At 37.2% G+C, this 18,326-nt stretch overlaps 1 protein-coding gene across 4 annotated transcripts in view; it reads right to left on the bottom strand.

Annotated features, from left to right (window-relative positions):
- kcnh5a (potassium voltage-gated channel, subfamily H (eag-related), member 5a) overlaps positions 1–18,326 on the bottom strand; it is a 105,559-nt gene that overhangs the window by 65,336 nt on the left and 21,897 nt on the right. For all 4 annotated transcript variants that reach the window (XM_065257210.1, XM_065257212.1, XM_065257208.1 and 1 more), the window contains 2 exons: positions 3,991–4,106; positions 1,189–1,581 (listed from right to left, as the gene is read on the bottom strand). In XM_065257210.1, coding sequence (XP_065113282.1) covers positions 1,189–1,581; positions 3,991–4,106 — 509 coding nt within the window. The remainder of the gene's footprint in view (positions 1–1,188; positions 1,582–3,990; positions 4,107–18,326) is intronic.

The raw sequence follows: 18,326 nt of genomic DNA, 5'->3' as shown, positions 1-18,326 counted from the left end.
ATGAAACAAAATAAAATATGAACACGGTGAGTTAAGCTCCCGCTGATCCTTCTGAAAGAACTCCAAGTACACAGAAGCAGAAAAAACAAGATATCTGGCAAGGCTTTACACCCAAACACAGGTGTAAGAGTTTACCTGAGGCCTTACTGTAATTAATTTTAAAAGCACTTTTTATTCAAGTGGAGAATAAGCCGCATCTACTAGTTTGGCAAATGCTGCCCCCTGTGGCAACAACATATCACAGCAGCTCCGCCTCCGAGCACTGCCAAACATTATTTCAACTGATATCAGAAGATATCTTGTCCTTAAGCCTTCAGAGTCGGTCAGTCCATCCCAGCCTCTGCTTTAAACACAGATCTACAGAGACTCTGCGAGTCTACCAGCCCACTTATCATTGAACTGTCTGGCTGGGTTGAAATCAATTAAGCTAATGTCCAGAAGCAACTGATTCGGAAAGAGATGCCAATAATGGTTTCAGCCATGCAGTGGATCTGATTTAGTAAGGGTGAGGATGGCTAAGTCTAAAACTCACTCCTTTCCGTCGAGGAAAATATAGCTTTACAGATGCAAACAAAGCTGGGCGCATACACACGAAGACGGGGAATGCAAGTCGCTGTAGGAAATAGAAATCTGTGCTGGAAAAGTCCTGAGCAAACTATAATTACCACACAAATAAGATTCAGAGATGAATTCTTTAGCAACATGGAGGAGGATCAATTATAATGCAAAAGCCGGGCTGAGAAAATTTAATTGGAATACTGCATAAACATAAATTCAGTGATACTAAAAGCAAAAGAGAAGGTTTATTTAATTTTGCTTTTTTCATTGGGGGTCATTTGAGATCAATCAGATGTATTACGTCTCATCGAATGGATTGTAAAACAATTACCGCTCAAAAGATTTTTAGTCAACAATAATTGGAATGAAAATCATGGTATGCAAAGTAAATTAAATCAAGAGGAAACTTGCCAGGTTTCAGGTCTGTTCCAGTTAAATTATCCTTTCATGTCAATTTTTGCTTATTAAACATAATGAATACGTTATAGCCACTGTATATCCAAAGCAATTTGATTCACAACTCACTGTTTCTACCATTCCTTGCCTTTTACTGTAATTTGATCTAAATGTTAAATGCTCTCTCATCTTTAAGTCACTTAATGAATCAATGTTAAAAAAAATTGGGCTTACCTCGTCCACGTTTTCAAAGGCATTGATGATGTCATAGGGCAGGCAAGACAGCAGGTCTATGACAAACCAGGTCTTCAAGTAATTCATACGTATGAGCTTTGGGTCCGATATAACCTCTCCTCCAGGACCCACAAAAGTAGTATGAAAGTTCAACACAATATCCACTAGGAAGATGACATCCACCACGCTGTCCAGAACCAACCACACCAGGTTGTTTTGTTTGGTCTTAAAGGAGACATTGTAGGGAACCATGATGGCCGTGTAAAAGGTAAGGATGAGAATGACCCAGTCCCATGTGGTCTTAAAGGTGCAGTAGTGCAGGATTATATGAGGTGGAGTTTTAGGAGCCTCTTGCTTGTATTGAGGAAGGATGTCAGAGCCCAGCTGAAGAGCCTTGGGGACAGTAAAAGAGAAACTGAATGAGTATAAAAAAAGAAGAAGAAAGAATAAGACAATGAGAGTTAGAATATGATACAGGGGTGATGCTATGGGTTCAGTTCTCTATAAGTACTGTATTTTAATTTAAAAGTGTGAGAAATTGCAAATCTAAAACTTGATTGACTGACAACATTTAAAAATGAATTAAAGTTGCATCTGTTTATCAAGATCTGTGAGAAGCTTGGTTTCATTTGATTAATTTCAAAGAAATATAGAGTGTTTGGATTAGAAAAAGGGGAAATGGAGTGTTTTTCTTTTTTAAAATGTTATGGGATGTTAACTATGTCAAAACAAACCAGACAATCACATATTTTTAAAGGGGACATATCATAAAAATCTAAATTTTTCCATGTTTCAGTGCTATAATTGGGTCCCCAATGCTTCTATCAACCTAGAAAACATGAAAAAGATCAACCCAGTAACTTAGTTTTGGTAAACCATTCTCTGCAAGTATGTGAAAAAATAGGTCATTGAAATTTGGCCCCTCTTGTGATGTCAAAAGGGAATAATACAGCCCCCTAATCTGCACTATCTAACGACAGCACTGCCATTTAGTGCAGAGATCAGCTCATCTGCATTTTAAAGTACACACCCAATAACGACACATTTTTGCTCACACCTACAAAGTGGCAATTTTAACATGCTACGTAAAATAAATTATCTATATGCATTTTTTTTAAAGTTTGCGAAATGTCCCCTTTAAGGGCACCGATAGCAGAATTAGTTGCACATTTTAGGGGGTCTGAGATGAAAGAAGTGAGGTTGAAAATTCATGCTGATTCAAGCTAGTCTGTTACACTGCCAAAATCATGCACTGTAAGCAATATATGCCTCGTGAATTAAGAGTCTATTAATGTTGTAAGGGCATCATAAGAAATAATACACCAGACACTTACAGAGACATAGAGCTTACATCAACAGTCATTACACAGCTAAGTCGCTAAGTCATTTGTCTGGGAATAAAGTCAGACTTAACTATTTCCGCTATGTGGGACAGCACAAAGAGAGAGAGGGAACAAGTGACCTCTTGTACAGTATGTTCAAATATGTGTGGGGTTGGGGTAAATATTTATAAAAATGAATGTAGACAGGTATCATGTACGAAAATAACTCACAAATATAGTAAAATATTCAAAAATGACTTCTGAAAATATGTTAGGTGGTCCTCATAATGAAAAGAGTAAACAAGGTTAAGGGATCATCAGAAAACATTAGCCTGGTATTTAAACGATGGTTGTCTATGGGCCGGTTTCCCATGCAAGGGTCATGGTCCCAGACTAAAATGCAAGGTTGAGCTACCTTCATTTCAAAACACCTTGTACTAAAATATATTAAAGGTGACATTTCACAAGACATTAGCTGCCCACTGCTCCGTATGTTCACGACTTGCAGTGCATGTGTTCACTAGTCACTAAAATGGGTTTAACGTAGAGGTCACATTTCGAGTATTCGTTGAATGCTTATCACTTTCACTTTTTTCTCTTTACTCATTTGCATTTAAAGGTACAAACATGAAAACAGCGATTTTTGTTCCTGTCCAATTAGAGGGGCATGCTACTGTATAACAAATGATCTGCTGAAGCTGAAGCTTCACCGACACATTTAGGCACACCTCAGACTTATATCAGACTTTCATCTTATAAAAATATTGGCCCTTTAAAATAACGCATTTTAACCATGAATTGCATGTGCAAAGCTGGTAAGTACTTCAACAACACTCAGTACAAAGCGCCTCATCAGACTCTAACGATTGATGTTTGTCTACTAGAAGGCAGCAGGGTTGCATGATAAATCGCATGTGATTCATGCGCATGTCGTCAGTAAAGCCGGTTCCTTGATTAGTATAAAACCGTCATCGCCAGGGGAAATATCGCATTCGTAATTGAAGATGAATCGCCCGCTTGTCCCCCTTGTCGGTGAACAACGGCTCTGTTTAGTAAATGCCGCTACATCTGGAAGCAGCTGATGCCAATTTATTACTGATCAAGGAACCGGCTTTACTGACGAGATGCGCGTGACAATCGCATTCGATTTATCCTGCAGCCCTAGAAGGCAGGACTTCTAACAATAGAGTTGCCATATCGAGCGTTACACTTTTTTCTTATTCATACTGTAGTATTATCACTGTTTTGTTATTATCTGAAAAAAAAATTATTAATTCAATTTACTCAAATTTTTAAGGTAAGTGGTTGCAATCAATTTATTTAAGCTACATTCAAACAAAAGTTTTTTTTTTGTGTTGTATTCCTATTTTTTTTGTGTATATGTAGCTTAATTAAATTGATTGCAACCACTTACCTTAAAAAAATTGAGTAAATTTAATGAATCATTTTTTTTCAGTGTATAGCCTTTGATGAAACTCACCTCTGCCAGTCGCGAATGCTTGTGGCTGACCTCTGTCTTGTTAATAGGCGCCAGCTGCTGCAATGTGCCCCGGCTATTGGTTAATGCCCTGGTTAGCCGGGCAAACTTGGTCCATCCTGTCAGGTAGAGAAAAAGCTAAATTATATATCAGCAAATACATGCTCTCAAACAGACTTTTCTATACTCAGTGCTCCATATAAGGCCACATTAATTTTAAGTAAGGCAGGTGTAGCTACTTCCTCTTCGAAACTGAATGCTGAAAAAAAATTCCACTCTCTCCGCTTGTATTCTATACAACATTAAACTTAATATTTGTCCTGAAGGCTCTATTGCAAAAACATTCATCACATTGCAAAAAGTAGTTTCCTTATACCTCCTATGAAAGTGTTGCAAACTTAAGTCTAATCTTTCCTATTCTATTCTGTTTTCTATTAAAAATATAGCCTGTTGGGACCTTCGGGCTGTTCATAAAGGCATAATGTTGCTTTATGACTTTATAATGAAATGCATTATGACATGCTGGAGACATGAAGAGAACAGAAGTTGCGTCCAGCGAGGAGCCTCGTTTGATGTCGCTGCGTCTCATTAATATTAAACTGGTGGGAAGTTTATCTTTTGAGCTCATTGCCACAAAGTCAGCTGGGTCACTTGGGTCCTACACAGGATACAGTCTGATCTTTATGGAGATCTTCATCAAACACCTAATGTAGAAATCTAATTTTATTTTTATTCCAAAAAGAATTAGACTGCTATGGTAAAAACATATAAATGATAGTTACAGTGCATGGTGAACAAATCTATTAAAGGATTAGTCCATTTTCTTAAAAAAAATCCAGATAATTTACTCACCACCATGTCATCCAAAATGTTGATGTCTTTCTTTGTTTAGTCGAGAAGCCATTATGTTTTTAAGGAAAACATTCCAGGATTTTTCTCATTTTAATGGACTTTAATGAAGCCCCAACACTTTTTTCAACGGAGTTTCAAAGGACTCTAAATGATCCCAAACGAGGCATAAGGGTCTTATCTAGTGAAACAGTTGTCATTTTTGACAAGAAAAAAATGCACTTTTAAACCACAACTTCTCGTCTATCTCCGGTCCTGTGACACGCCAGTGCGACCTCACGTAATTGCGTAGTGACGTAGGGAGGTCATGTGTTACATATATAAAACGCACATTTGCGGACCATTTTAAACAATAAACTGACACAAAAACATTAACTAGTATCATTACACATACAACAACGTCGGTGCGGTCCTCTTTCTCCACACTTGTCAACACTGGGGCGTAGTTTCGCATACGTCATCTGTGACCTCTTGACGTATTACGTGAGGTCGCGTTGGCGCATCACAGGACCCGAGATAGAAGAGAAGTTGTGGTTTAAAAGTGCATATTTTTTATTTTTTCTTGTCAAAAATGACAATCGTTTCGCTATATAAGACGCTTATGCCTCGGTTGGGATCGTTTGGGGTCCTTTGAAACTCCGTTGAAAAAAACTGTTAAGTTTTGAGTTAAGTGTTAAGTGTTGGGGTCCATTAAAGTCCATTAAAATGAGAAAAATCCTGGAATGTTTTCCTCAAAAAACATAATTTCTTCTTGACTGAACAAAGAAAGACATCAACATTTTGGATGACATGGTGGTGAGTAAATTATCTGGATTTTTTTAAAGAATATTGACAAATCCTTTAACACAATAAGATCATGTAAAACACTTTCAGTACTTACAGTATAAGAATTGACAGAATAAGGTTGTTTTCACATATGTTGGTGCGCACCGTGGTGCGGCCTCGGAGCGCACCAAAATACATTGTATCATTTTTCAGTTAGTGCGGTCCGTGTTCACATATATATATTTTTTACTTTACTCGACATGCCGCACCGTACACCATGTGACAACGGTCAGCGCTGTCATTGGTCTCTGACAGCTCTTACCGTCTCATGATGACCACCCCCACGTTTCCACGACAACCAGCTTGACAGGGAGAGCGCAGCTATCAAGATGTGGAGATAAACGATGCACGTCTTTGCGAAGTTTCTTTGCTTTAACGCGAAATTGCGTAGCTGTTCTATTAAAGCCTTTCTCACGGAGCCGTTTGCTAAAAAGCCCGTAATGTCACTACTTGTGTGTGGAGGACAGCTATGCATTTATAAAATCATCAGCTCAAACGTAAAGGAGACAGCGAATCTCTATGCAACGGACCAGGATTGGCTTGTTTGTTGTTAACCCACAATATAACACCCGGCTCATGTCACAACGAAAGCCCAGTGGCTCAAACATGTGGAGAACTTCCTGTATTTGGTTCGGCCCGAGGTCCAGCAGTGTTCACACCACAGGTGGGTCGCCCCAGAGTTCGGCAACAGCCGCTCCGAGACCACCTGTTTAGAGCGGTCTCGGAGCAGTCGTTTAGTGCGCACCCGAGTGCGGCTGTTGTGTTCACACTGACCCAAACGCACCGTACTCGGAGCGACACGTCATTTGGGTCGACCTAAACAGTGTATATGTGAAAACACCCTTAAACATCTAAAACATATTAAGCATTACAATAGATGCACGTTTGCAGTTAAATTAATATAAAGTATTATTCACCTTGCAATTTTATAATATAAAGTCCCAACATAACGCATCATATTTGATTACATTTTATTTAGATGCAATGTCACCTTATTTTTAACAGTACATTTCTGGCACCAATGCCATACAATTCATTTTACAGTACATACTTTAGAAAAAAAGTGTTTCCTTACTAACAAAAATGTCTTTTTTCTAAAACCTCATCCTACTTTTTTCTTCATAAAATACATCATTCTTGTTCTTTAAAGTTTGTCAGGGTGGGAAAAGAGGTAAAACATTAATAACAGTGCTGCTCCCATTTAAGTCACATCACATGAATGTTCAAGCACAACAGTACAAGAGGACCAGAGTAAGTCCGGGTCACTCTCTCTCTCTCATTACAGAGAAAAAGTCTTTCCATACGGCCACATGAACAATGTACTCAGTGAAAGGATAAGTAGGGGAAGTCAGGCATGTGCACTTATTGGTACGGTGTATGAAAATAGCACGCTGGTCTGTTCAAGCCTTTTCAGTTATGTGTCAGAAAAGACAAACACGCTACATTTATATTAAGGTCTTTGGACGTAGCAGACATACAGTATGCATAGGTACTGTTGTTTATCTGGAAGAGTGATTTGTAGTGAATTGTATTACAAAGGTGAGAGAGACATTTTGAATCAAAGGATGATGCGACCGGGAAAAAAGAATCAGAAAAGGTGAGTGACAGACAATGAGGAAATGGATGGGGGGAATGATATATTCAGGTCATTGCCTCTCTTAGGGTTAAAAGTCTACAAGACACCTGAGGCATTCTCCAGATATAGCTGTCCCACAGGGCAAAAACAGCACTAGGCAGCCTGCACTCAGCGGTCGGTGTCTGTTTGGACATCACAGTGTCAGAAAATTGTCTTACACAGAAGCAACAATGGAACATATGTTTGCCCAAATGGACCGCATCTGGCAAATGATTGCAAAACAAGACTGTAGTGCCTACACTTGAGGAAGAACAAGACTAATCTCTGTTACCAAACCTAGTTACTGTAGCTGCCTAGGGAGGCAGAATTTAAAGACATCAGAAGAGCGCTAACCATGCAAGTTTATGCCTACTGTAAGTGTAGCATCCAAACTAATTGCTTATGAGGCTCCATGATTCTTATGGTGTGGTTTTAGATGGCATCTGCTTATGAAGACAGCTCACAAGGTTTTGGGACAGAGCCATTAGCTACAATGGAAGGCATGTTTGCATAATGCAGTACTTAATGCAAAAAAGTTGTTTTTTCCGCCATTATTTACAGACAGAGTGCTGAAAGCCGCAAGCGATTGCAGGTCATGTGACAAAAAATAACCAACCTTTCCATGACAACATCAAAAGCTTGGCCTAACAGCTGATCATAGCTGGACATGGCAGGTTTTTATTTCTCATCTCTACATGTCTTTGTAGTAGTAAAGTGCTAGAAATCAATATCCTTTGCTGATAGTTTCTCGTCATTGTGGAGAGTGCAGTTCATGGTTCCATAGCACCCTCACCTGTTTTTACTATTTGTTAAATATAGTTTTTTATTTTTTTTAAAGTTCAATAAGTGTTACTTTTTTAAATTGAGACTTGTAACATTTGGCATCAGTATCGGCTCCAAATATTGGCTCAAGAAAATCGGCAGCCTGTATCGGTCCTCGGCTAGGGCTGATGAAACAAAAATCGGTATCGCATCGGCACTAAAAAATCCATTTCGATCGATCCCTAGGTGCAATGGTTAAAATTACTCATGGTTCGGTGTGTGTCACAGTTTTATGGTCACAGTTTTGGTACGTTTCGGTGTGTGTATGTTTACGGGGACAAAAACGCTACTGTCAAATTCAAAGAAAATATTTTTTTTTTTATTTGGTTACAAACACCTAACACTTTGGTCACAACAGGCTTCTTTACAAAAATAAAAACCTAAGCAGTTTATAACCGCTGCCAAAATCAACATTTTCACTTAAGAGTACTTGCATTATTATACTACATGTACCAACATTCAGTGCACCTCAAAATGAACATAAAATAGCTTAGAACACTGGGTAACTTTTTGTATTCTATGCCACTATCTTCCAATTTTTCGCAAGAAGATCGGTTTGTTAACATTTAAAGACAGGAGGCAATGTGTGCTGTTTCGGTCTCACCTGCGATTGCATGCTATCAACAACACCCTGGTGATGACGACGCAATAAGTGACTCGCCATATTAGATGTACTGTCTTGAGCATACGGCACTCGCGCCATGCAAAATATACAGTTTTGTCCACATTTTCTTGAGACTTATAGGCTACGTTTACACGGAAATGATCTGAAAAGAAAACGCAAAAGTGGCGTTGTGTTATCACTATTCCGCATTTATACAAGCATTTTAAGGAGGAAATCTGCGTGCATATGGTGACGCAAAAGTGTGTGATATTCAATGTAGTATGCACTCCAGACGGCTACAGTAGATGGCAATGTGAAGCACTGACACACAACACCACCAAGTAGGCGAGCCTGCGTACAACACTCTTGCATGTTCTCCCAAGTCTTGTCCAAAGCCATCTGGTTTCCCTTCGACGAGTTTGCGCATCAATAGTTTTATGGAGGTAATTAATACGTCTTCTCTGATCAGTAATACTACACTGTAACAAATTTCTGTAGTTTTCACAGCATTATTACTGTAAAATGAGCAAATGCTTACTGTAGAACTTGTATACAGCAAATTGCTGTAGATCTGCAAAGCATCATGGTCTTTTTTCAATGGCGGGTAAATTCTACAGTAAAAATATTTTTTCTGTGAATCACAATACAGCAATTTCTAGAGGATTTTTTTCTTCAGCCAAGGAAAGCTACGAAATTCCACACTTTCATCAGAATTTTTACTTCAGAAAGGTAAATTTGCTAATTTAATTTCAAAGTTTACTCTTGTAAAGTCACCTGTTTGTTCAACTTTAAGAGTGCACTGAGAGAGAGGAGTAATGAGCGGCACACTTCCTAGTAAACCCGTCTCGTGTGTGCATTTTGCAATTTTATTACCACAAATATATATTTCTGCATGATTTCGATATATTTTCTAGTCTGGCAACATTTTATAACGTCATTAGTTTAGAGAAGGATAATAATTTAATAATAATAGTAATTGGCCGTGTTTCAATGCGAAGGCTGCAGCCTCCGGAGGTCGCATTTCTCGGCTGCATACGTCATCAAAACTGTCTTGTTTCAGAATATTAACAATTATAAAGTTGACTGTTATTCTAAGTTAATAGTAAATTGTTTAATATGCTTATGACTTGCGAATCTAATGGTCAGTTAACTTAAATAACCCAGGGTTGATGACGTATGGACCCTGCATATGCGAGTGCGACGACCTCCGCAGGCTGAAACCAGTCTCTCGAGCTGAAAGAAAACGCAGCTGAGGAGATATGAGGTAAGACTTATCCGGCAACATTACATTTATAACGTCTTTAATTTAATTATAGCGTTAGCATTGTGAACCAAAATTAATTTAAAAGTGTGTATTTTTGTATTTATTGGCGCGATATTCGTTTAAATCTCTCGTTTTTTTCTCTTTCTCGCTTACGTTGCTGCCTGAGGAAACGGACATAAAGTTAAGCGGGCCGATTCGAAAGAAAACACAGTAACACACATTTTTCATAATTTCACGATTTTTCTGAACTTCATTGGAGGTCAAACTGCAGAAACTATAACGTTAGATTGTTAATAGCCTAATTTGAAGTGTTATACCCGACTTTGGGGAGCATATTGTATTTGTCTTATCTGGTGACATTACATTTATAACGTCTTTTTTATTTGATTAAAGAGTACCTAACGTTAGCATTGCTGAATTCAAAATAGTTTGAAATTGTGTATATATATTATAGTATTATAATATTCTCGCACTGTATTAAGATATTTCGAGATCTTACTCGTTCTTTTATTCACCTCTTTTTTTTTCCTTTCAGACTGCAGACAAGAGCCATCGACCATCGTTCCAGGTACATAATTTACATGAACTGGCATGCATGATGATTTTCAAATGCAAGCAATGTTGTTTATTCTATGATTTATATATATAGTAGTCAACATTTGAAGTGGATCAAAAACGTTCATCAAAGTTGTCCTAAGACAAGAACGGGTATTGGGCATTGGCTTTAAGACAACTTTTAGGAAAAGTTTTGATCCACTTCAAATGTTGACTAGTGTATATTAATATATCAAACATGTTAAAGTGCACAGAAACCATGCAACAGGAAGAAGCTGTTTTTCTCTTGGTTGATGCAAGTTATTTTTGTACAGTATTGACACACTTTTTCTCTTATGAATATTGTACTTGTGATTTCTAATCGTTTTTATTTGTTGGTTTATTTTGTGTTACAGGAAACTTCCACCTAAACAGATGCTGAGGCCCAGATTTCCCTGCCAAGCACTCCAAGGCTCATCATGCTCGGTAAGATCCCAGCACTCGACATACACAATAGATGTCAATTTTAAGGGTTACTTCATCTATAAAGCATATTTGTATCGAGTCACTGTGTGGTGTGAACAAAGTTTTATGTCATCTTGCACATACATTCCAAAAATCTCTAGTGGTTATTGATCTAATAGGTAGTTATGTAGGGCTAGTGTTTTCAATAAATTTTGCTTATGTAAAATAGTAAACCATATCAGATTGAATACTGTGCAATGGCAACTTTTATTTAATATTTTTTAGGAGAGTCCATTCTGGGGGCAAAAAATGGATGCTTTCCATCGAGGGCAGAGTTCTCCTCCAATTGAGTGACCGTTGTGATTTCACTTCTGCTCTAGCCATGTATGATGCAGCCACTACATTGGAATTTATCCAGAGGTAAGCACTTTTATATATAGTGTTTTTTATATAGTTTTGACTAGGAATGGGAACAAATATTTGAGTAGTCATTCTTTAACCAACTACCCGATAAGTAAAATACTTTTTAAAGTGTTTATTTTTGTTTATCAACTGTTGTGCTATTGTTAAACATCAAACGTTTAATTTAACTCACCATGCAAATGGTAGAAAAGCAGCACAGCTAGTCTAATGCAGTGGCGGCCGGTGACTTCTTTTTTCGAGGGCGCACGATGCAAAGTTTGTCACAACATGTATGTAGCCCGTCATGTGTGTGGTTCGTCATTTCAAAATATGTGTTTGGCGCGTCGAGTGAAACAATACTTTTCCATTCACAAATCAACAAATATTTACCATAAATTTCACTGTTGTATCACTAACTGTAAACATGGTATTGTGGCAGAAATGTGGGATATTTATGTATAATTTTATAATAGTATTAAAGGCGGAGTGCACAATGTTTGAAAGCCATTGTTGATATTTGAAATCACCTAAACAAACACGCCCCTACCCCAATAGAATCTGGACCTTCTTTTAAAAGACCCGCCTCACACATACGCAACCCAGCAAGGATGTCGGTTAGTAGACATGCTCCTTACTGCTGATTGGCTTTAAGTGTGTTTTGGTAGTCGGCCCGTCTCCTTTTCCAAAGCGTTTTTCAAACATTATGCACTCCGCCTTTAATGTAGACAGTTATTAAATAATAAATATTAGATTTTACTCCACAAACCACCAACAGAGCATATAAAAAATAAAAATTGTTTATTTAAAGGTGCAGTGTGTAAATTTTAGCGGCATCTAGTGGTGAAGTTGTGAATTGCAACCAACTGCTCAGTCCACTGCTCACCTCTTGCTTTTGAAACACATAGAGAAGCTACGGTAGCTGCCACCGGACAAACATGTCATAGTTGGAGACAACTTAGTAAAAAAGTTTGCCGTTAAGGGCTTCTGTAGAAACATGGCTGCACAAAATGGCGGCTTCCATGTAAGGGGACCCTCTGTGTATGTAGTTAAAACGTCTCATTCTAAGGCAATAAACACATAACGGTTCATTATGAAAGGTCTTTATACACCCCTGATAATTAAGTTTTGTATATTATTTTGCATTTCTGTCAAGAGATCCTTCTTGAAATTACACACCGCACCTTTAAAACACTGTGAAGTAAACTTTTATATATATGTCATCAACCCATCTGTCTTGCTTATAAACTTTTACATTAATAGTCAATTTCTTTCACTACAGGGTAGAGTCCAGCCCAGGAAGTCAACTAGTTCAGGTCCAGTTTTAAAAGAATAATAGTTCTGAAAAAAAAAACGTCTTGGAGAAAAACAATATTCAGGTTTGAAATCCTGCTGTAAATGTAAATCATTTAATTTTTATGCATTTGTAATTTACCAGAAACATTTTAATACATATTGATTGTTTTGTGTGTTCAGAAAAGTGTTTTTGTATGAAGTGTTGAAATTAAATGAAATATTCACAGAAAAATGTTAACATATTAAAAAAAAATGTATGTGTTCAAAATAGTTTTGAGATGTTCACAGAAAAAATTTAACATGTTGAAAAAAATGTATGCTATGCTATTTTTAATTTATGAATTTTTGTAATTTAAAGTGAGAAAATAAATGGCATTTTTGTGACAAACAGTGTCTTCATTTTACAGTACACAAAATAAATGCAGTAATCCCTATTACAGTAGTAGTTATGAAATACAGTACTGTGATTATTACTGTAAAAGAGTTCACAGTAATTTTAATTTTACTGCAGTTACATTTACAGTAAGAATACTGTGAAATGAAATACAGCAACTTACTAGCTAATTGCTGCCAGCAAGTTACTGTATTTTTCACAGTATTCTTTTTACAGTGTACCTGTGAATATTTCGTATAACTGCTGGAAAGAGTCTTGTATATTTATCAGAGCCGATATGGCAACTTGATGGTCCGACGTATGGAAATAATCCGACATGTTTGTTGTTATTTTCTTGAAATGGTGTATGCCTTGACCTAAACGCGTACACGACGTGAGCAGACTTTTGCGTTTTTACCCTTTAGACGGGAACGTGAGGGTAGATCATTTTTAAGATTTCCACTCTGGAAGGTGGTTTCACTTTTTTAAAGTTTTTAAACTCCAAAAACGCAGTCACCGTGTAAACGAAAGGCACATCCAATAAAACACACACAAACACACACACTTGAGGAGGAAATGTGAGGTTGGCAACAGATTTGCATACTACGAGTTGATTGGACAGGTACTCACATGTAAACACACGCATAGCGTATTCAGAACCATACATTAGCATGTTTATGCATTGTTTTTTCAACAACTAAACTATATTAGAAATGCGTGGTCGAATCAAACACGGTGCACCGAACTGTGGGAGTATAATGGGTTAGTTTGATTCTTTACAGAGAACCGTTGCACCCTTAACTTCTACACATGAATTATTTTGCTATAATAAGTGAAAAATCTAATTGAATAGATGTTTAGGTTTTTATCTGATTAGTCAATTAATTAACAAAGCAATCGCCTGATTAATTGATTATGAAAATTGCAGCTCAAACCTGGGTTATTTTCGTTCTAAACCTGTAAAGCAATTATTACCAGACCAGTCAGAATTCATGAGGCATAATATATATTATCTGATATCAGAAAAGTAATGCACAAATCACGACAGGCATTAACCCCTTCCACTTCTGATAGAGTTCTAATCAGTTAGTTCTCTTGGCCATTAATATTACAGACATCCTGTGGTAAAGTTGCATTACTCAATTTACCTCGTAAAACTAATCCCATTTGAATAGGGCTTTAGAATGACTCAATGCTTAAGAGCAGACTACCAATCAGAATCTCAACAGTGCATACAGTACCTCATATCACAAGCTGTTTACAGTAACAAAAACCTGTAAACAGTGATTTCAGCATTTCAGAATGTCAAGAAAATGTCTGACTCAAAGTTAAAACCTCTTGGGAGACCTAAAACAGCCCAAAGGGATTTATGTGGCAACATTTCTTTTCTGATCAAGCATGGCAAGCTGTTAAAAGTCAAAAAATGAAAATTCTGTCATTTATTCACCCTCAAGCTGTTATAAACCTATATACATTTCTTTGTTCTGCTTAACACAAAGATAATTTTGATGACTGTTCATAATCTTCTAAATGTTCAGTTTAGGACCCCCGACTATAAAAAAAAACTATAAAAAAAAAGTCCCCGAAGGACTGAAAACACTGACGTCTAACGCTGAATTTTTGCTATGCATAAGCTTTGCATATTTCTCAGCTGGGCAGAGTCTATTCCAAAAAGTTTTCTTTGCCCTTCGAGACCAACTTACACGGTAAACTGCATGAACACACACTTCTGCCTAAATCTCTTTTCTCTGGAGTTAGCTGGTCACTTAGATTGAAGCTCTGGGGATGAGCTTTATTATAGTAATTATAAAATAGCACTGGACAAATGAAACTTATAAAAAATATATAAATAAATTAAATATTATTTATTTACTTAAGGGGTAAAGGCCATTTCACATGGGACACAGAATCAACATGCGGCTGCCGCTTTCACGTAGAGTGGAAGCGTGTTGTGCAGTCTGGGCAGTGCTGGTGTTGCAGTGACAAGGCGGACATTGCCATGGTTACAGTCAGGAATGTTACATTTGTGTTTGGCCAATTCAATGCAACATTTTTACCCGTTTTAACCATCCTAATATCTCAGATGTAAATATTTGGAGATTTAATTATTTTTAATTTATTTTCCATAATTGTCGCATCCACATAACAGAGCAATGTCACATCCATAACATTCCTTCTTTCTCATAAATGCACATACAAAAAAAAGTAATAAAATAAATATTAAATGTGTTTTGAAAAGCCATCCTTTCTCCATTTGTTGGGTATTACTGGATCTGGTCTGTGTCTTTTTATTTACAGAATTCTTACAAAGTATGTTGTCTCCCAAAAACTTATATTACTTATATATCTTTCTCTGTGAATTTATATTTAAAGTTTTGACTGCAAATGTCACATCCATAAAGCTTCATTTACTAAAAACTACATACAAACAACATAATACATTTTCTGTTTGTCTCATTTATCATTTGAATTACTGTCTTCAATTATTTAAATTTTTTTTACATTTTCTTACATTTTTGTTTGGCAGAAGTGATGTTATTTTAAGGATTTGGCTAAATCCATTATGAGCTCAGTAAAAAGTTCTGATTGGCTTTTAATATTTTTTTCATTGATTGGTCGAAGTCGTGGCTGCTGCTCACAATACCATAAAATATTTTGTTTGCCGCGAAAAGCCTTGCCCATGTAAGCAGCAACTATTCACATTTCACCAAAGGTAATAAAGCTGAACTATAGCTTTGTGTGAGAAACAGACCAAAATTTACATCATTATTTAGTGAGAAATTAACTTTCCTCTAACTGTTGTGTTTCGATTCAGAAATTCAAGTAAAAAGATGTTTACCCAATGAAATAACTAAACATCCCTTTGGATAACGTGATGGTTGAAACTCTTATTTCAAGTTAAAAACAATACAAATGCCTGGTTTGTTGTAAAGTAAATGTTATGCCAATACTGACTTTTTCGATCTGACTTTATACACTCACCTAAAGGATTATTAGGACCACCTGTTCAATATCTCATTAATGCAATTATCTAATCAACCAATCACATGGCAGTTGCTTCAATGGATTAAGGGGTGTGGTCCTGGTCAAGACAATCTCCTGAACTCCAAACTGAATGTCAGAATGGGAAAGAAAGTTGATTTAAGAAATTTTGAGCCTGGCATGGTTGTTGGTGCCAGACAGGCCGATCTGAGTATTTCACAATCTGCTTAGTTACTGGGATTTTCACCTACAACCATTTCTAGGGTTTACAAAGAATGGTGTGAAAAAGGAAAAACATCCAGTATGCGGCAGTCCTGTGGGCGAAAATGCCTTGTTGATGCTACAGGTCAGAGGAGAATGGGCCGACTGATTCAAGCTGATAGAAGAGCAACTTTGACTGAAATAACCACTCGTTCCAACCGAGGTATGCAGCAAAGCATTTGTGAAGCCACAACACGCACAACCTTGAGGCGGATGGGCTACAACAGCAGAAGACCCCACAGGGTACCACTCATCTCCACTACAAATAGGAAAAAGAGGCTACAATTTGCACAAGCTCACCAAAATTGGACAGTCGAAGACTGGAAAAATTTTTCCTGGTCTCATGAGTCTTGATTTCTGTTGAGACATTCAGATGGTAGAGTCAGAATTTGGCGTAAACAGAATGAAAACATGAATCCATCATGCCTTGTTACCACTGTGCAGGCTGGTGGTGGTGTAATAGTGTGGGGGATGTTTTCTTGGCACAGTTTAGCCCTAATGCTATCATATTAATATGGGCCAACATTTCTAAAGAATGCTTTCAGCACCTTGTTGAATCAATGCCACGTAGAATTAATGCAGTTCTGAAGGCGAAAGGAGGTCAAACACAGTATTAGTATAGTGTTCCTAATAATCCTTCAGGTGAGTGTACATTGTTAAAGCATTTTTTCAAATCAAATTTTTTTGTTTTTATGCTATTTTAACAAATTAAGTTAAAAAAATTTTTAAGTCATGTTAACTTTTTTTTAAATAGTAGGTTGAATTGACTTGCAAAACCAAGTTGTTTAACTTCATCCTGCATTTTTTTACGGTGCAATTTACTATTCTTTCAAAACAAAATCCCTATAAGTACAACCTATGATCTTATTGCCTACTGTAGGATCCAAAGTAACAAAGTATGGTTAGTTTGATAGTTTTCTGACACTTTAGCCTAAAAGATACAGTTGAAATTCACTTGACATTAAGAGCTTTACTTTATATTGACTCCTCAACTCAAGAGTCCACTTACACCTATGATGGATGTGAGGTCAGGAAGAAAATGTAGATGGTTGAATAACTTTCAGTATCTATCACATTCCCATCATAAAAGCACCTAAAGTTGAACTTGTCAATTACTGTCAGTACATCTGATGCTAAAAGCCTTTTAAAACCAAACGGACTCTCTTATCTGTAAACGGACATAAGCTATTCATGAAGCGATGTTAAAGACACACCTGGTGTGTGACGTTTAACAAATGCTCCTTTAAAATCAACGGCTCTTATATTTACCTAACAAGGGCCATGTTCCAGGCTATGCATAATATGATTGTTGTGTTAATATTTATTAGAGCATCAAGGGTCAGGAGCAGCATAGATTAACATTTTGATAAGGGCAAATAGTTTTTACAAAGTAATCATTGTAGATGATTTACATGTCTGATACATTCGACGTTGGCGGCTCTGTGTGGTGTTATATATAGTTCAGATATTCACCACAAGCACGATTGAGGGTCATCTGTGCCAAAAAAGTGTGTGCAGTCGCATCTTGTGAATCTTTTATTACCTATTTGAAGAACGATGTCTGATACACTGAAGCTGATTGATGCAGTAAAACTCAAGTCATCGATATTTTCACTAAAACTGAAAGTGCAACCATTTGCATTTATGTTTAGGTCAATGTATGAGTTGGCAGGCTCTATCATTCACTGCAAGTACAACTTTGCCTTGCCTTAGCACATTTCATCACCATTGGAAGGTGAGTTTTCTGTTTAAACTCTGTATCTTTCTGTCTATCCATCTGATATTGGTATCTGCGAGAGCACCATACCAATGTAAAACCCGATGTGATGTCGCTATGTGCACACCCACTGACAGCAGCCTCAGACGGGCACAGATGCCCTGCCACCAAATGTCAAAAACTGACATCAAGTCTCTAAGGAGAAACTCCAAATATACTGTATATATGAGTGTCTTTAAAGAGATCCAATGTGGGCCAGGATCTCTGTCAAAGGACAAGTGCTTCAGTTTAGCAGTGGCACAACCTGACAAGAAAAATAGCCACTGGTTAAAA

This window comes from Paramisgurnus dabryanus, chromosome 12, assembly GCF_030506205.2.
Source record: "Paramisgurnus dabryanus chromosome 12, PD_genome_1.1, whole genome shotgun sequence".
Taxonomy (NCBI): Eukaryota; Metazoa; Chordata; class Actinopteri; order Cypriniformes; family Cobitidae; genus Paramisgurnus; species Paramisgurnus dabryanus.
Note: the sequence above shows the minus strand (reverse complement) of the source record. Positions and strands in the feature narration are given on the sequence as shown.